Source organism: Heloderma suspectum, chromosome 12 (assembly GCF_057233095.1).
Source record: "Heloderma suspectum isolate Gila_16-S chromosome 12, 16-S_ref, whole genome shotgun sequence".
Lineage (NCBI taxonomy): Eukaryota > Metazoa > Chordata > Lepidosauria > Squamata > Helodermatidae > Heloderma > Heloderma suspectum.
The window spans coordinates 2,374,989-2,395,132 of NC_139469.1; the positions used below are offsets into that span (position 1 = coordinate 2,374,989).

General features: G+C 43.9%; 1 protein-coding gene across 1 annotated transcript; it reads right to left on the reverse strand.

The window, feature by feature from the left end:
- Positions 1–123: 123 nt before the first annotated feature.
- NUBP1 (NUBP iron-sulfur cluster assembly factor 1, cytosolic) lies at positions 124–13,570 on the reverse strand. The gene is made up of 11 exons (XM_084818103.1): positions 13,507–13,570; positions 13,305–13,409; positions 12,521–12,654; positions 7,769–7,837; positions 7,192–7,224; positions 6,801–6,891; positions 5,713–5,867; positions 3,963–4,073; positions 1,396–1,498; positions 1,074–1,157; positions 124–287 (listed from the first exon to the last, which is right to left on the reverse strand). Exons 1-11 carry the CDS (start codon positions 13,550–13,552, stop codon positions 235–237), a joined length of 984 nt encoding a protein of 327 aa, XP_084674229.1. The 5' UTR covers positions 13,553–13,570; the 3' UTR covers positions 124–234.
- Between the last annotated feature and the right edge of the window lie 6,574 nt (positions 13,571–20,144).

The following is a 20,144-nucleotide window of genomic DNA, read 5'->3' on the forward strand; positions in this document are numbered from 1 at the left end:
GGTTTCACTCGTGAAGACAGTAGCCATTAAGGGTAAGCAGACTTGCCCCTCGTACCAAGACAGTGTCTGTTCTGATTCAAGCATACCATGCCGGTCCTAGAAAAAGACAACTCAAACTAGCAGTTATTACTCAAACAGATTTATTTGCAAAACAAAGTATTTATATTATTCCTATACAGAGAGGCTTCAGGCGATCAATGCTTTCCTATGACTCTTCTAAATTTCATTTGCTACTCAAATGGTTTTTTCTTCCCCCGGGTGGTTGTGGCTGCAGTAGTCTTGGATTCCTGCAGAAAGACATAAGGCAAGATGAAACACAGCACTGCCTCCTGAGTCTTGACATTTTTGTGCTGGAGGCTGGAAATTCAAGTGTGCACTTCTCCCTATAAGTATGGGGAACAATCCACTGTGATGATCTGCTGTGTAAGCCTCGATGACATGAATGTCAGCACACGCCAATGAGACTTGCATTGGTGAAACTTGGATTGTGCCCGCAAGTGTATTCTGCACTCTGCCATTCTTATTGGCACCTAAAAGCCACCTCTCCCTTCATGTGAGGTCTGACAATGTAAACTCTGACCAGGTTCAGTACAGCTATGAGGTTTTTGAGAATGGAGATATTTATAATGATGTTATTTCAATTTGATTTAAAAGATGTATAGGCTGCCTTTTTATGGGAAACCTGTATCTGCATATAGTAAATTGAGTTAGAAAACTGGCAGGGAAAAAAAATCTTATGAAACCTGGAACTTGGTGTCTAAAAACCTGTAACTTTGTTAGGCATTAACAACTTAGGTTAGGTATGAATCACTTCTACTTAAATCTACTCAGAATTCTTGTTATAACATATAATATTAAGACATAGCACAGCATTTTACCAGCCCATTCACATGCATCTACATGCCCCAAAGGGGCTTCAGAAGTGGACCTGGCTGGTTACTCACTGAAAGGAAGTAACTTCTATGGAAAAGCTTCCATTTGGGGCTGTAAGAGATTTGCTCTCAGATACTACTTAAATATGGAGAGTGGAAAGGTTTCTGTATTGCAGGGTCTTTCCAGGATTCTGAACTTACTTTGGATGATATTCCTGTAGGATAATGTAGCTGGAGAATTTGGTACTTCAGACAAGAATGAATGGCCTTGATCACAGCTTTTTCCTGCAGGAGGTGAGGGAAGAGAAGAGTCAAGCTAAGTCCAATCAAATAACAGAGAGAAATGTCAGTATTTAGCTCAATAGTCTCTCTTCCATCTCCACTCAGTTGCATCACTGTTCCAAAGAATCCAGTTAAGACATTCTTCCTGCCTGTCTGCACTATTTTGTACCAAGTCTGCATGCAAGTCAGCCTTAGTGAGATGACGAGCAAAAGTGAAACGTACTCCAGCAGACCACATTACCTATTTGAGGGTCCAGAGGCACTTTCCCCAGGAGAGGCACACTTAAACTGTGGCACATCGCCTCTGCGCCTCCAGTTGCTGGAGGGAATATCTGCGACTCTTTCTGTGAAAGGAAGACACCATTAAACATGCTCCAGGTTGTAAAAATAAAAATCAAGAGTTTGGTTTCAACCTTTTGCTCTAAAGACCTTGTGCTTTACTGCTAAGTATACTGCAGCCCAGGACCTAAACTGGATTACAACTCTCACCACGGTGCCATTATTAGAGAGGGAACCTATCCTTCACCTGATTCCTTTAACACTTCCCATTTCTACATCTACAGGGCCCTAGCCCTGCCACTCAAAGAGTCCAGCCAATCTAGAACTGGAGAAGATGTCACTGATGATGTTGTTCTTCAGTCGTTCAGTCGTGTCCGACTCTTCGTGACCCCATGGACCACAGCACGCCAGGCCTTCCTGTCCTGCGTTCTCACCCCGGAGCATGCGCAAGTCCATATTCATTGCATCAGTGATGCTATCTAGCCATCTCATCCTCTGCCGTCCCCTTCTCCTTTTGCCTTCAGTCTTTCCCAGCATCAGGGTCTTTTCCAGGGAGTTTTCTCTTCGCATTAGGTGGCCAAAATATTGGAGCTTCAGCTTCAGTATCTGTCCTTCCAATGAGCAGTCGATTTCCTTTAGTATGGACTGGTTTGACCTCCTTGCAGTCCAGGGGACTCGTAAGAGTCTTCTCCAGCACCACAGTTCGAAAACATCAATTCTTCGGCACTCAGCCCTCCTTGTAGTCCAGCTCTCACAGCCATACGTTACTTCTGGGAAAATCATAGCTTTGATTAGACGGACCTTTGTCGGCAAGGTGATGTCTCTGCTTCTTACTATGCTATCTAGGTGTGCCATAACTTTCCTCCCAAGGAGCAAGCCTCTTTTAATTTCATGGCTACAGTCACCGTCTGCGGTGATCTTGGAGCCCAAGAAAGTAAAATCTGTCACTGCTTCCATATCTTCCCCTTCCATATGCCAGGAAGTGATGGGGCCAGATGCCATGATCTTAGTTTTTTTAATGTTGAGTTTCAAACCAGCTTTTGCACTCTCCTCTTTCACCCTCAACAAGAGGCTCTTGAGATCCTCTTCGCTTTCTGCCATTAGGGTGGTATCGTCTGCATATCTGAGGTTGTTGATAATTCTCCCGGCAATCTTAATTCCGACCTGTGATTCATCCAGCCCGGCGTTTCTCATGATGTACTCTGCATATAAGTTAAATAAGCAGGTCGACAATATGCAGTGTTGTCGTACTCCTTTCCCAATTTTGAACCAATCGGTTGTTCCATGTCTGGTTCTTACTGTTGCTTCTTGACCCTCATACAGGTTTCTCAGGAGACAGGTAAGGTGGTCTGGTACCCCCATCTCTTTCAGAATTTGCCAGTTTGTTGAAGCAGAAATAGATGTTTTTCTGGAATTCTCTTGCTTTCTCCATGATCCAGCGAAAGTTGGCGATTTGATCTCTAGTTCCTCTGCCACTTCGAAACCCAGCTTGTACTTCTCGGTTCGCGTACTGCTGAAGCCTAGCTTGTAGGATTTTGAGCATCACCTTGCTGGCATGTGAAATGAGCGCAATGGTGCGGTAGTTTGAACACTCTTTGGCATTGCCCTTCTTTGGAATTGGAATGTAAACTGACCTTTTCCAGTCTTGTGGCCACTGTTGAGTGTTCCAAATTTGCTGGCATATTGAGTGCAGCACTTTAACAGCATCATCTTCTAGGATTTTAAACAGCTCAGCTGGAAGACTGTCATCTCCACTAGCTTTGTTGTTAGTAATGCTTCCTAAGGTCCACTTGACTTCACTCTCTAGGATGTCCGGCTCAAGTTCAGTGACCGCACTATCATGGCTATCAGGGACATTAAGATCTTTCCTGTATAGTTCTTCTGTGTATTCTTTCCACCTCTTAATCTCATCTGCTTCTGTTAGGTGTCTGCCTTCTTTGTCCTTTATCATGCCCGTCTTTGCACAAAACGTTCCCTTGAGATCTCCGATTTTCTTGAAGAGATCTCTAGTCTTTCCCATTCTGTTGTTTTCCTCGATTTCTTTGCATTGTTCATTTAAGAAGTCCTTCTTGTCTCTCCTTGCTATTCTCTGGAACTCTGCATTCAGTTGGATATATCTTCCCCTTTCTCCCTTGCTTTTCGCTTCCCTTCTTTCCTCAGCTACTTGTAAAGCCTCAGACAGCCACTTTGCTTTCTTGCAATGATACTCAGGCCCTTAAGCCTGCCTCAACTTGTACCATGTAAACAGGCTTTGTCACAGTGGGATCCACATCACTGCTGGGAAACAGGGATTCAAAACCTGAGAGAATGTGGAAATGACTTTGGGTAAATATGCCAGTAATTTGTGTGGCAACAGGGTTCCACCCCTAAAGGTAGCCTAGATAGAACTGTAGATTAGATTAAAGGTGGAAGAAATCCTAGTAATACAGGGCAGTATCTCATCAAAATAGTGTTTTTTTCCTCTTCCTTGTTTAACAGCCCCTGTAAGACAAGAATGATGATGCTTAAAATATATCTGTGAAACGTTACCTTACATTTTGGGCATATGAAACCACTCATATTTTCAACAACTCCTATGACTGGCAGCTTCACCTTGCGGCAGAAATTTATCTCTTTTCGAACATCCTGAAGCGCCACTTCCTATTTCAAGAACAATACAAGAACCCAAAAGAATGTGAATTCAGGCACCCCATGTTTGTTTGAAAACATTTCCTATTTGAACCCCCCAAATATACAAATGAAGAACATGAGAACCAGAGTGACTTATTTCTGTTAATATTCAGCCTATCCAAGAACATTTATGTATTCCTGGATTTAGTACTGTTAGATTAAATAACAGGTTTTACAAATATATCTCCACCTGTGTAAGGTCGGTGTCTAGATTCCTCCCCCTTCAAACGATATACACCCCTGACCAGGTTCCTACTTTCTACCAAGTTGCCCCCACTGCTGCTCCAGCAGCCCTTTTCAAATTCTGTCTCTGCGCCTCTTCCTACCATTTCTACTTATGGACGTTTCTACTTTTCCTGTCCCGAATGGAACTCAACTTACACTAGTTTTTGCTGCGCACACACAGTGCGTGCATTGGACTTCCGAGAACAAAAAAGAGGTTACCTAATTTTAATCAGAATGGTAAGCTTAATGCCAGCTATATCAGCAGCGTGGCCCCGGAGTGTTGACGGGCAAGGAATGAGGAGACTATCTATCCTTAATTTCTGCCACTAAAGCATATTAAGCACATTAGGACACAATCTGATGCAGGACTTCTGTCTAAGCATGCAGCTCCCAGCATGGCTGGCTGGGGAATGCTGGGAGTTTTAGACTTTTTTCCTGTCTAAACATGCATAGGATTGCCCCCTTAGTCATTTTAGAATTTTGTATTGATCACATTTGATGAACTATCATATTCTAAATATGAACCTTTGATCCAAGTGTTCAGAATCATCCCTTCTGCCAGCATAGTCCAAAGGACAAGTACGTCAGACATTTTAGCTTTATTAACTTGTATCTTGCCTTTCTTCAAGCAAACCCAAACAACTAATAATTGCTGATTACAATACTATAAAATCAAGCAAAGTTCTTGATTCCACACGCCATCATCCCAAACAAGTCAAGAAAAGTTGAACTACAAAACTACTATGTTGAGCTCAGTGGGCTTCCACAGGGAGGTGGTTCTACAATACCAGGGCTTCAACAAAAAAGGCTCTGCTTTGAATCCATGATTATTTCACAAATTACGTAAACTGGCACCAGAAAACAGGACCTCCTTAGAAGGTCTGAATAAGAAAGAGGGCTCCATGTCAGTTCCCCCCTTTAAAAAAATGTAATAGCAGTTGCCTGCTTCACAGGGATGTTGTACAGATTAAAAACTGAAAGGCTCTTTCTACAACTAAAAGCGAATAGAATGATCATGCTACACAATCTCTCTTAGCAAGAGAATATATTAAGTATCTCCTATGACCCTTTTCGCAGGAGACTGCTCTCCTGCCTGCAAGGTAGAACCAGTAAAGTTTGAGATTCCAAAGAACTAGGCAAATTCAATCTCCATTTGATACCCATGGCTTACATACAGCTGAAACTGAAGTATTCTGTCCTATTGAGGGTCCCAAAAATGGACTGACCGAATTTAGTAAGACTAACAGTGCAATATTATACACGCATATTCAAGTATTTTCTCCCAGGTAAGTGTGTATAGGATTGTAGCCTCAGTCTCATGTCCAACTTCATCTTTAGAGACTTAAACATAGCTTTTAACCACTATTAAAGTCATGCATCTTACCTGAGGGGTGGTAATTATCACTGCCCCATCTATATCACTGGTGCTGAGATACTGCACTATTGATAAGTGCTCATCTGATGTCCCTGGAGGTGTATCTACAATAAGGTAGTCAATTTCACCCCAGTCCACATCCCGAAGAAATTGTTTAATCATTCCTAAAAACATGAAATGTATGGTTAACTTGTGAAACTGAATTTTCACCATCCTTAAAAAAAAATATAAAGCAGTCACCATTTCCACTGCTCAAATTAAAATCATGACACAAGCGTAACTCCTGTCTCCTTAAGTGGAAGTTTGCCTGGGAATGGGTTACACTACATGCCAACCCCCCCACCCCAAAGTCTTCTGAACTCAGTAACAGCATTCAGTTCTGTTAAGCATTCCCTATTTACACAGTTTATTCTGGAAATAATATTTTAAGTTTTCCAGGCTATGGACTAGTTTAACAAGTACGGGGGAAGTGTGGGGAAAGAGCAGAGGTAGGCAGAGAAGTCATGTTCTAAGCTGACAATCAGAGCTGAGATGCTGTGCTGCATGTTAAATGCACAGAAAGTGCAGAACCCTGAAGTAGGATTAGTATTACTTTCCAATGCAGAGGATGACCCCTGTTGTTGTTTAAGTGACTGTAGTTTCTAGTTCGTAGATGTTTTAGTTAGTTTTAATGTTAAAACTTGTGTGTAAACTGCCCTGTTTAATTTGATGAAAGGCAGTCTAGGAATATTATTCATAAATAAAATAAATGCTAACTTTCCCCAAAGCCAGAAAACTAACTGAAGCTGAAGATTAGTCCCAAATTGTCTCCTGCCCTTAGGTGGCTGAAGTTACATCCATCAAGTAAGGTTCTACTCTGCAATATATATGTTCATAATCCATCTTCCCCTCTTTTCTATATGGCCATTTCACAAGAAAAGCATACAAATGTAATTAGTTGGCTAACAAGGTATGAAACTAACTTAACATGCTATTGAAGGTGTACACAATAACTTCTTGCCAAAGTTTTAAATACAGAGCAGGTGCCATCTGAACTCCAAGGGCTTGCATTTTAAGATAAGCATCTTTGTTAGCATTGATCACTGTGAGATACAAACCATTTTTTTTGGGTCCTCTCCAAATAACAGCATCATCAGGGCTGCTGAGCAAGAATCCCACTGACATGACGCCTAAATTTTCTTCAACATACTAAAACAATAAACAGATATACGTTTGGCAAAATAGAAAGAGGATTACAAAATTATAGCACGTGTGCAAAAGGCTGTAATAGCTTTACTACTTCTAGAGTTTGAAATATAACGCAGAGATAAACATTCTTGAACTAAGCCTAATTTCATGACAAAGATAACTTCACATACATGCAACCAATCAATAGGTGGTGTAGGGTAGTTCAGCATCAAATATATATTAACACAGATGAGGCTACAGTTATCATTGCCTCCATGAAACAGGAAGACCTACGTGAGTTTATTTAAACAGTCAACTCACCACTGGGGACCATCCAGAACCACTTTGGTGAACCTGAAAATGTGAACATTTCAGAAAGTTAATGTTTATGTAGAACACAACACACTACAGTTAGCTAACAAGAATCACAGTGCACTGTTGTTGCCCTCAGTTTGTAATGCAGTAACAGGAAGTTTTAAACACGTTACTGGAAAAAGTCATGGGCTCACAAGAATCAAAACTCCCCAGGACTAGCTGCATGCCTGTACAATATAACAGACTTAACAAAAGAAAATAAAACCAGAGAGCTGCAGGTCTTTTCCATAACAGAGTAGAGGAACTGTAGAAAACCAATACTAGCAAAAGAAACACACGTTTTTGCTACAAGTATTAACAGCATTTTCTATTCCAACAAAAAATTCAGTAATCTTTCTTGGCAACGTTGAAAGGGATCTCCATGTTCATTCAGCCAAAACTTCTGCTTTTTATGTTTGTATACTTATTCCTGTGGGAGCCTCAAAGACTACAGCGCAAAAGCATTTCAAGTCATACAAAAGCCTTAAGAAACATCCACTCAGGCAATGTCACAAAACGTTATCTCCCATTCATGAAGTCATACCTGTTCACCCTCAAGGCCCATGATTTTAGGGATGGATGGACCACATATGTCAACGTCCAGCACAGCAACCTGGGGGGCAGGGGTGGGGGGAGAAGAAAAAGATATTTCGATTGGAACAAGTGGGACCTGCAACACAACACTGCAACAGAAGTGGACTACTCCTATTCCGGGTTCCAGCAAGCAAGTCAGCCAGCCAGCTACCCCTTCTTCCATTCCATCCCCCTTCCCCTTTTTGGTTTTTCCTGTGTAAGGATGGTGCTACCTTAGCTACATACAGATCCGCACCTGGGCAATGAATTTGTGATTTCATTGTGATTTCATTTGTGATTTCACACACATACATAATACATATGAGATGGAACACCACATAAGAAAATTACAGACATCAGATAAAGCAAAATGAATTGCAGAAACTTCACATAAGTGACATGCAGCACAATTATAAGCATATTTCTTTGCTGAATGGGACTTCCTTTCAACCTAGTAAGTGCACATAGGACTGCGGTATGCTTTTCACTTGGGTTAGGTTACACACACACACACACACACACACACAGGTAAACCCTTTTTATTTTCCTAGGCATTTTAGTTTTTCAGCTTCTGTTTTAAATCTGGAACTGTATTTTAAATCTTTGCACTGCTCCTAGCTTCTATTGTTTCTATTTTTATACTGCAGTTTTAAATGTTTATATTGCATTTTATCATCTTGTATTTTACAGTTTTAGTTGTTGTGAACCACACTGAGATCTTTGGCTATTGGGCAGTAAAGAAATATAATAAATAAATAAAGTGCAGAACAATGTCAGCGATGATACAACGGCTGTATGAAACAAAAAATCATTCTGAAATATATACATTCCAAAAATATGTTCTGCTATAATATCACATAGGAGAACATATTTTTGGAATGTATATATTTATACTATATTATCACATCTTCAGCAAAGGAGATTGTTACCTTGTCGTGGTGCTGGAGCTTGAGCACCTCAATGACGTCATGAGCTAAACCGTGAAGGGACACCCAAGACGGGAAGGTCATGGCAGAGAGGTCAGACTAAATACGATCCCTGGGGAAGGAAACGGCAACCCAACCCAGTATTCTTGCCATGAAAACTAAATGGATCAGTACAACCAGAGAGATGTCGGTATACCATAGGAAGATGGTCAAAATGCTACTGGGGAGGAACAGAGGATAAGTTCAACTAGCCCCAGATGTGATGACGCAGCTAGCTCAAAGCCGAAAGGACAGCTAGCAGCCGATGGTGCTGATGGTGAACAAAGAATCTGATGTTCCAAAGATCAACACACCATAGGAACCTGGAATGTAAGATCTATGAGCCAGGGCAAATTGGATGTGGTTACTGGGGAGATGTCCAGATTAAATATAGACATTTTGGGTGTCAGTGAACTGAAATGGACTGGAATGGGCCACTTCACATCAAATGACCACCAGATCTACTACTGTGGACAAGAGAAATGGAGAAGAAATGGAGAAAGAAATGGAGTAGCCTTCATAATTAATAATAAAGTGGCTAAAGCAGTGCTTGGATACAATCCAAAAAATGACAGAATGATCTCAGTTCGAATTCAGGGTTAGCCATTTAACATCACAGTGATCCAAATATACGCCCCAACCACAGATGCTGAAGAAGCAGATCAGTTCTATGAGGATCTGCAGCACCTACTGGATAGTACGCTAAACAAAGATGTTATTTTCATTACAGGAGACTGGAATGCTAAGGTGGGTAGTCAAACGACACCTGGAATTACAGGCAAGCATGGTCTGGGAGGACAAAATGAAGCGGGACATAGGCTGATAGAATTTTGCCAAGACAACTCACTGTGCATAACAAACACCCTCTTCCAACAACCTAAGAGACATGGACTTCACCAGACGGTCAACACCGAAATCAGATTGACTACATCCTTTGTAGCCAAAGGTGGCGGACATCTATGCAGTTGGTAAAAACAAGTCCTGGAGCTGATTGTAGTTCAGATCACAAACTTCTTATTGCACAATTTAGAATCAGACTAAAGAGAATACGGAAGACCCACAGATCAGTCAGATATGAGCTCACTAATATTCCTCATGAATATGCAGTGGAGGTGAAGAATAGATTTAAGAGACTAGATTTAGTAGATAGGGTCCCGGAGGAACTATGGACAGAAGTTCGCAACATTGTTCAGGAGGCAGCAACAAAAAACGTCCCAAAGAAAAAGAAAACCAAGAAAGCAAGATGGCTGTCTGCTGAGACACTGGAAGCAGCCCAAGAAAGAAAGGAAGCAAAAGGCAACAGTGATAGGGAGAGATATGCCCAATTAAATGCAGAATTCCAGAGGTTAGCCAGAAGAGATCAGGAATTATTTTTAAACAAGCAATGCGCGGAAGCGGAAGGAGATAATAGAATAAGATCGACAAGAGACCTCTTCCAGAAAATTAGAAACATCGGAGGTAAATTCCAGGCAAAAATGGGTATGATCAAAAACAAAGATGGCAAGGACCTAACAGAAGCAGAAGAGATCAAGAAAAGGTGGCAAGAATATACGGAAGATCTGTATAGGAAGGATAACAGCATCGGGGATAGATTTGACGGTGTGGTCAGTGAGCTAGAGCCAGACATCCTGAAGAGTGAGGTTGAATGGGCCTCAAGAAGCATTGCTAATAACAAGGCAGCAGGAGATGACGGTATCCCTGCTGAACTGTTCAAAATCTTGCAAGATGATGCTGTCAAGGTGATGCATGCCATATGCCAGCAAATTTGGAAAACACAAGAATGGCCAACAGATTGGAAAAAATCCACTTATATCCCCATACCAAAAAAGGGAAGCACCAAAGAATGTTCAAACTATCGAACAGTGGCACTTATTTCACATGCCAGTAAGGTAATGCTCAAGATCTTGCAAGGTAGACTCCAGCAATTCATGGGACGAGAATTGCCAGATGTACAAGCTGGGTTTAGAAAAGGCAGAGGAACTAGAGACCAAATCGCCAATATCTGCTGGATAATGGAGAAAGCCAGGGAGTTTCAGAAAAACATCTATTTCTGTTTTATTGACTATTCTAAAGCCTTGGACTGTGTGGATCATCACAAATTGTGGAAAGTTCTTGGTGGGATGGGGATACCAAGTCATCTTGTCTGCCTCCTGAGGAATCTGTATAACGACCAAGTAGCAACGGTAAGAACAGAAAACGGACTGGTTTAAGATTGGGAAAGGAGTACGGCAGGGCTGTATACTCTCACCCTACCTATTCAACCTGTACGCAGGACACATCATGCGACATGCTGGGCTTGATGAAGCCAAGGCTGGAGTTAAAATCGCTGGAAGAAACATTAACCATCTCAGATATGCAGATGATACCACTTTGATGGCTGAAAGTGAGGAGGAGGAACCATGAGGAACCTCATGACAAAGGTGAAAGAAGAAAGTGCAAAAGCTGGGTTGCAGTTCAACCTCAAAAAAAAACAAGATTATGGCAACCAGCTTGATTGATAACTGGCAAATAGAGGGAGAAAACGTGGAGGCAGTGACAGACTTTGTCTTTCTAGGCACAAAGATTACTGCAGATGCTGACTGCAGCCAGGAAATCAGAAGATGTTTACTTCTTGGGAGGAGAGCAATGACAAATCTTGATAAAACAGTGAAGAGCAGAGACATCACACTGACAACAAAGGTCCGCATAGTTCAAGCAATGGTATTCCCCGTAGTAACCTATGGCTGCGAGAGCTGGACCATAAGGAAGGCTGAGCGAAGGAAGATAGCTTTTGAACTGTGGTGCTGGAGGAAAATTCTGAGAGTGCCTTGGACTGCAAGAAGATCAAACCAGTCCATACTCCAGGAAATAAAGCCAGACTGCTCACTTGAGGGAATGATCTTAAAGGCAAAACTGAAGTACTTTGGCCACATAATGAGAAGACAGGATACCCTGGAAAAGATGCTGATGCTAGGCAAAGTGGAAGGCAAAAGGAAGAGGGGCCGACCAAGGGCAAGATGGATGATATTCTGGAGGTGACAGACTCAACCATGGGGGAGCTGGGGGTGGCGACGGCCGACAGGAAGCTCTGGCGTGGGCTGGTCCATGAAGTCACAAAGAGTTGGAAGCGACTGACCAAATAAACAACGAATAATATCACATATATAAAAGAAAAAGTCTATTCAATATTCTTAATACAGTATGTCAACAGAGGCTCACAATTGATCTAATATATGATTTTTAAAAATATTACTGTTAACAAGTATATGTGCACCAATTATAACACTGAACAACTCTATGTAGAGAAGCTATAAAAGAGCCACTGTGGTGTAGTCTCACAGACCCAGGATCAAATCCTCACTCAGTCATGAAACTCACTGGTGACCTCAGGCCAGTCATACTCCCTCAATTTAACCTACCTCACAGATTTGTTGCAAAGATAAAGGGTGTGTGTGCGCACGCGTGTGTGTGAAGAACTGTGTAAGCTGCCTTGAGCTCCATGGAGTGAAGGCAGTATATAAGCAAACAAAACATGTAGTAAAAGAAACTATTCATCATTTCACTCTAGAAGAATTAGCAAATAAACAATATTTATGATTACCATTTCACACCAGTGCCACCAAGATACATTATTTCTGCTATTTTTCTTCAAAGCATTTATTGCAGCAACATAAATAATCGGGGGGGGGGGGAACTGGCTGCTCATCCCCTTCTCCACCAGCCTGGCCACTGCTTACAACATGGGCTTTTTAAAAAGGCACCAAAAGGAGCACACCTACCTGTTTGGTTTCATCCTCTGCTAAGCCATGTGCCAAGTGGGCACTGAATGTGCTCTTGCCCACACCTCCTTTCCCAGACAGCACCAGGAGTTTGTGCTTCACAGTTTTCATCTTTTCTTTGATTTCCTCAATAGCTTCACATAGAAAAACAGAGTTTGCATGGGAAGGATATTATGATTAACAAATTCCCTTTCCCAAGACTGCATGAGTGTGCTCAATTCCTAGGGAACCCTCCTAGACTAGGCTGCAGATCTACTGCTAGTAAAGGATGTTCTCTTTCCTTAGTTTAAGTAAGTTTAAGTAAGTTGAACACTACAACTTTAATAGCAGCAAGCACAGCAAAGTTGTCAACTTTCTTTTGGCAAGGCTCCGACTCCCCACACTCAGCCACGAGGAAAGACCCCTAACCCAAGGCTACCAGCCCTCGCCCCTAGGTGCTGGGCTCCTTCCCCCGAGCCACCTGGGAGGCCCTTAACTTGGGGATACTCACCCCCACCCCCAAGACTTCTCCCTCTGAACCACCAGAGTTACCTGGGCTTCCTGGCCTCTGCCCCCAGCTTCTAGACTCCTCCTCCTCCTCCTCCTCAAGGCTGCTAGCATGGGGCTACCAGACCCCAGCTCCACTCTTAGGCTCCTCCCCCGAGCTCCCAGAGGAGTCCCCTCACCTAACACTTCTCTGGGCTCCGCCCCCAGTGGCCGATAAGCCAGCAGGCCCTACCACCAGACCCTGAGGTGACTTGGCAGCCCACTCCCCCCATCCTTCGCACAACAAACGCAGCCTTACCTGGGTCGGGGCCGGCGGGCCGCCCCGAGGCGCACAAGCCCTGGTTGGGGCACCCCTGGCAGGCGTCGGCCTTGCCCGCCTGGTCGCTGCCGGTGCCGGGGCATTCTGAGGGGGCACAAAAGAGGAAAACAACCGCGTTGGAGAGCGGCAGCGGAGGAAGGGACCCGGCGTACCGCCCGCCCCCGCCGCCCGCTTCCCTCACCGTGAGGCGGCACGTCCAGCAAAGCCGGCCCGGACCCCGCCGCCATAGTGGAGCCAGCTGCCGGAAGGAACCCACACGGCTCACTTCCGGTCGAGGGTTCGCTTAAGAAGGTCGCTCGTTCCGGAAGACAAAAATCACTTCCAGGTGTGCGGCAGAAATGGCTCCCCCAAGGTAAACCGGGTGACGCACTTCCGAGTACAAGCGTGAGGCGGGGGGATAGTGACAGCTCCTCCCTCCAAAGAAAATCGACGAATGTAGAGGCGGTCGCGCATTCTGAGTGCGCATGCGCATTCTGTTCGGCGGGTTGTGCTGTGAAGGAGGGGGGACGGGCGGGCGCGCGCGCGGCCTCGTGACTCTACTTGGCGTTTACGATTGGAGGGTTCAATTCTCCTCAGCCGAGTTTTATTTTCTGAGGAAACTGAAGCACTTCCTCAGGCGAGACGGCGCGTCTTTTGACACGAGACTTTCGTTCACACGTTACGTGTGTGTGTGTGTGTGTGTGTGAGAACTACCATGTATCCCCCTTTTGCTCGAGCCTGCACTGTTTGAAGGATGAGAAATATAATGTATTCATTTTAAGGCTTTTTATATAAACCTCTTTCCTGCTGGAAGGAAGCAACCAACAGCAGCCAAAGCGGCTCTCAACAATTCCGCAGCATATAAACAATAAAATGCACTTAAAATAACACCCAGCTATTAAAAATAGAGCTAGAGAGAATAAAACAAAAATTGTAAAACATTCCATTTCTATGAAATTAAAAACAACAACTTCTTACTATAATTTAAAGAAATAACACATCCCAGGAAATAAACAAAATGTGGAAGGCAGATCCCCTTCATGGATCACTGCCTTGTTGTGGCGAAGGGGCTTGCGTAACTCAGTGAAGCCATAAGCTATGCCGTGCAGGGCCACCCAAGACGGACAGGTCATGGCGGAGAGTTCTGACAAAATGTGGTCCACTGGAGAAGGAAATGGCAACCCACTCCAGGATTCTTGCCAAGAAAACCCCATGGAACGTATCACAAGGCTAAAAGAGATGACGCCGGAAGATGAGCCCCTCAGGTCGGAAGGTGTCCAATATACTACTGGGGAAGAGCAGAGGGTATTTCCAAGTAGCGCCAGAAAGAGTGAAGCGGCTGGGCCAAAGCCGAAAGGACACTCAGCTGTGGATGTGTCTGGCGGTGAAAAGAAAATCCGATGCTGTAAAGAACAATATTGTTTAGGAACCTGGAATGTCAGATCAATGAATCAAGGTAAGCTGGAGGTGGTCAGACATGAGATGGCAAGATTGAACATCGACATCTTGGGAATCAGCGAACTAAAATGGACAGGCATGGGCGAATTTAATTCAGGTGACCATCATATCTACTATTGTGGGCAAGAATCCCTTAGAAGAAATGGAGTAGCACTCATAGTCAACAAAAGGGTGGGAAAAGCAGTACTGGGGTACAATCTTAAAAATGATAGAATGATCTCAGTACGAATCCAAGGCAAACCATTCAACATCACAGTAATTCCAGGCTATGCCCCAACCACTGAGGCCGAAGAAGCTGAGGTTGATCGGTTCTATGAAGACCTACAACACCTTCTAGAACTAACACCAAAAAAAGATGTCCTCTTCATCATAGGGGATTGGAATGCTAAAGTAAGAAGTCAAGAAATCACCGGGATAACAGGCAGGCATGGCCTTGGTGTACAAAATGAAGCAGGACAAAAGCTAATAGAGTTTTGCCAAGAGAACATGCTGATCATAGGAAACACTCTTTTCCAACAGCACAAGAGGCGACTCTACACATGGACGTCACCAGATGGTCAATATCGAAATCAGATTGATTATGTCCTTTGCAGCCAAAGATGGAGAAGCTCCATACAGTCAGTCAAAACAAGACCTGGAGCTGACTGTGGCTCAGATCATGAGCTGCTTCTTGCAAAATTTCGGCTTAAATTGAAGAACGTCGGGAAAACCACTAAACCGTTCAGGTATGACCTAAATCATATCCCTGATGAATATACAGTGGAGGTGAGGAATAGATTTCAGGGATTAGACCTGATAGACAGAGTGCCTGAGGAACTATGGACGGAGGTCCGTAACATTGTTCAGGAGGCAGCAACGAAATCCATCCCAAAGAAAAAGAAATGCAAGAAAGCCAAGTGGCTGTCTGATGAGGCTTTACAAGTAGCTGAGGAAAGAAGGGAAGCGAAAAGCAAGGGAGAAAGGGGAAGATATACCCAACTGAATGCAGAGTTCCAGAGAATAGCAAGGAGAGACAAGAAGGCCTTCTTAAATGAACAATGCAAAGAAATCGAGGAAAACAACAGAATGGGAAAGACTAGAGATCTCTTCAAGAAAATTGGAGATCTCAAGGGAACGTTTTGTGCAAAGACGGGCATGATAAAGGACAAAGAAGGCAGACACCTAACAGAAGCAGATGAGATTAAGAAGAGGTGGCAAGAATACACAGAAGAACTATACAGGAAAGATCTGAATGTCCCTGATAGCCATGATAGTGCGGTCACTGAACTTGAGCCGGACATCCTAGAGAGTGAAGTCAAGTGGGCCTTAGGAAGCATTAGTAACAATAAAGCTAGCGGAGATGACAGTATTCCAGCCGAGCTATTTAAAATCCTAAAAGATGATGCTGTTAAAGTGCTGCATTCAATATGCCAACAAATCTGGAACACTCAACAGTGGCCACAAGACTGGAAAAGGTCAGTTTACATTCCAGTTCCAAAGAAGGGCAACGCCAAAGAGTGTTCAAACTACCGCACAATTGCGCTCATTTCACATGCCAGCAAGGTGATGCTCAAAATCCTACAAGTTAGGCTTCAGCAGTATGCGAACCGAGAACTACCGGAAGTACAAGCTGGGTTTAGAAGAGGCAGAGGAACTAGAGATCAAATCGCCAACATTCGCTGCATCATGGAGAAAGCAAGAGAATTCCAGAAAAACGTCTATTTCTGCTTCATTGACTACGCTAAAGCCTTTGATTGTGTGGATCACAACAAACTGTGGCAAATTCTGAAAGAGATGGGAGTCCCAGACCACCTTACCTGTCTCCTGAGAAACCTGTACGAGGGTCAAGAAGCAACAGTAAGAACCAGACATGGAACAACCGATTGGTTCAAATTTGGGAAAGGAGTACGACAAGGCTGCATATTGTCACCCTGCTTATTTAACTTATATGTAGAGTACATCATGAGAAATGCCGGGTTGGATGAATCAGAGGTCGGAATTAAGATTGCTGGGAGAATTATCAACAACCTCCGATATGCAGACGATACCACCCTAATGGCAGAAAGCGAAGAGGATCTCAAGAGCCTCTTGTTGAGGGTGAAAGAGGAGAGTGCAAAAGCTGGTTTGAAACTCAACATTAAAAAATCTAAGATCATGGCATCTGGCCCCATCACTTCCTGGCATATAGAAGGGGAAGAAATGGAAGCAGTGACGGATTTTACTTTCTTGGGCTCCAAGATCACCGCAGACGGTGACTGTAGCCCTGAAATTAAAAGACGCTTGCTCCTTGGGAGGAAAGCTATGGCCAACCTAGACAGCATAGTAAGAAGCAGAGACATCACCTTGCCGACAAAGGTCTGTCTAATCAAAGCTATGGTTTTCCCAGTACTAATGTATGGCTGTGAGAGCTGGACTATAAGGAAGGCTGAGCGCCAAAGAATTGATGCTTTCGAACTGTGGTGCTGGAGAAGACTCTTACGAGTCCCCTGGACTGCAAGGAGGTCAAATCAGTCCATCCTAAAGGAAATCAACCCTGAGTGCTCATTGGAAGGACAGATAATGAAGGTGAAGCTCCAATATTTTGGCCACCTAATGCGAAGAGAAAACTCCCTGGAAAAGACCCTGATGCTGGGAAAGACTGAAGGCAAAAGGAGAAGGGGACGGCAGAGGATGAGATGGCTAGATAGCATCACGGATGCAATGAATATGAACTTGAGCACGCTCCGGGAGAGAGCGCAGGACAGGAAGGCCTGGCGTGCTATGGTCCATGGGGTCACGAAGAGTCGGACACGACTGAACGACTGAACAACAACAGAAGGCAGATCCAAATATCCAAAGTACATGAAAGCACTTCAGCGCTATTTAAAAAATAAGGGCACAGTCCTATGCCTGTTAAGAGAGAAAAAAGGTGTACAACTCCCAGCATGCCCCAGCCAACCCTGCTGGCCAGGGAATGCTGGGAGTGCTAGGCCTCCCCCCCCCACCCCCCCACCCCACACATATATAGGATTGTGGCCTAAATCAGCAAACAATCATTACACTGAGGGGTGGTGGTGAATGTCACACAGCACTGGGGAACCAGTGATGTGCAAGGAATGCTTGCTTGTGCAAAATCACAAGCAGTCGTATGAGGGAACGTTAGGTGGTTGTTCACATACGAATGTATGTATCAGAGAGTGAAGATCCGTGTACGTTGGGCAGTGTCAGGTGCTTTTTATCATTAGCACTGAATGGCACTTTTCCATATGGAGCGTTTTATATAGGTCTTTCTGAGCATCAAAATGCTTCACATGCACTACGTCAGAAACCTTACAACAGTCCTATATGTTAGGCCAGCATTATTATTCCCAACAGTTATAGAAGTCTGGTTCAGAAACTTATCCCATGTCACCCAGTGAAGCATAGTGACTAATAGTGCAGTCTTAAGGACATTTAGGGCGCAATCCTATGCATGTTTAGACAGAAACAAGTCCTACAGCTCCCAGCATTCCGCAGGCAGCCATGCTAGCCGAGGAACGCTGAGAGTTGTAGGACTTTTTTCTGTCTAAGCATGCATAGAATTGTGCCCTAAGAGTACAATCCTATGCATGTGTAGACAGAAAGCTGCATGGCTGGCTGGGGAATGCTGGGAATTGCAGGACTTTTTTTCTGTCTAAACATGCATAGATTGTGTCCTAAGACAGACCCTGTTTGAACGTCACAACAACCCAGGTGTGTGTTTGTTTTTAAACCCTGGGTTGCTGGGAATGAGTGAGCATGCTGCTCTGATTGCTGCCACTGCAAACAGCAGCAGCTAAACAACCTAGGGATGCTCCATCCCGGGGTTGTTTAGCACTGTGTGTGAACCAAGAACTCTGGGTTGTTAGAAGAGAGACAGACCAGGGTTTAACTCTGGGTTCCAATTCTGGGTTGTTTCTTCCCTGACAAACCAAAGTTCCTGGTTCACACACAATGCTCAACAACCCAGAGTTCCTTACTGGGTTGTTTAGCCATTCCTACTTAGAATCATAGAATAGTAGGGTTGGAAGGGGCCTACAAGGCCATCGAGTCCAACCCCCTGCTCACTGCAGGAATCCAAGTCAGAGCATCCCTGACAGATGGCTGTCCAGCCTCGTCTTGAACGCCTCCAGTGTGGGAGAGCCCACCACCTCCCTCAGGAATTGTTTTCATTGTCATATTGCTCTAACACTCAGGAAGCTTTTCCTGATGTTCAGCCGGAATCAGGCTTCCTGTTACTTGAGCCCATTATTCCGTGTCCTGCAGTCTGGGATGATGGAGAAGAGATCCTGGCCTTCCTCTCTGGGACAACCTTTCAAGTACTTGAAGAGCGCTATCCTAACTCCCCTCAGTCTTCTCTTCTCAAGGCTAAACAGGCCCAGTTCTTTCAGTCTCTCTTCATAGGGCTTTGTTTCCAGTCCCATGATCATCTTTGTTGCCCTCCTCTGAACCCTCTTCTGTCTGTCTGCATCCTTTAAAAGTGCTGTGCCCAGAACTAGACACAGTCCTCAAGATGAGGCCTAACCAGTGCTGAGTAGAGGGGAACTAATACCTTCCGGGATTTGGAAGCTATGCTTCTATTAATGCAGCCCACAATAGCATTGGCCTTTTTTGCAGCCACATCACGTTGTTGGCTCATATTCAGCTTGTGATCTACAACAATTCCAAGATCTTTCTTGCTTGTAGTGTCGTTGAGCCACGTATCCCCCATCTTGTAACTGTGCATTTGGTTTCTTTTTCCTAGGTGCAGAACTTGGCATTGATCCCTATTAAATTTCATTCTGTTGTTTTCTGCCCAGCGCTCCAGTCTATCAAGATTACTTTGAATTTTGTGTCTTTCTGTCTTCCAAAGTATTAGCTATCCCGCCCAATTTTGTGTCATCTGCAAATCTGATCAGCTTTCCCTGCACCTCTTCCTCTATGTCATTAATAAAAATGTTGAAGAGCACTGGACCCAGGACCGAGCCCTTCAGTAAAGCTTTCAGGACAGTTTACAAAAAGAAGATAAAATACAACACTCTAAATAAAATAGAGTAAGTTCCATAGAAGATCAAGTAGTACATCCATCATTCGTGGACCAGAAAGAAAAAAGGAGAGCTCTTTCTTTCTTTCTTTCTTTCTTTCTTTCCTTCCTTCCTTCCTTCCTTCCTTCCTTCCTTCCTTCCTTCCTCTCAGCCTGTTACCTGAATTGTTGGGGATGGGTTTTGGTTGCAAACTTTTGAATGTAAACATTCTGCTATTTGGTCAAGCAAGTAGGGCAAGCAAAATTAGAATCCATAGGTAAATATTTCAGTTTGGTCCGGGCAGGTATGGCTTGAGAGAACTTGCAGTCAGGTTCCAGCACGGCATGGAGAAGTTGCATGTGGCGATACATATAGGCTTTCTTCATATTGAGCTTTTATCCTG

What these genes read in the sequence shown, in the direction of transcription:
- NUBP1 (XM_084818103.1), bottom strand. Translation starts at nt 13,552, where the DNA reads ATGGCGGCGGGGTCCGGGCCGGCTTTGCTGGACGTGCCGCCTCACG. An exon ending in TGGGCCTTGAGGGTGAACAG is followed by an intron (nt 7,225 to 7,768) that starts GTATGACTTCAT and finishes TCACATTTTCAG; the next exon opens with GTTCACCAAAGTGGTTCTGG. An exon ending in GAGAGGACCCAAAAAAAATG is followed by an intron (nt 5,868 to 6,800) that starts GTTTGTATCTCA and finishes TCATGTTTTTAG; the next exon opens with GAATGATTAAACAATTTCTT.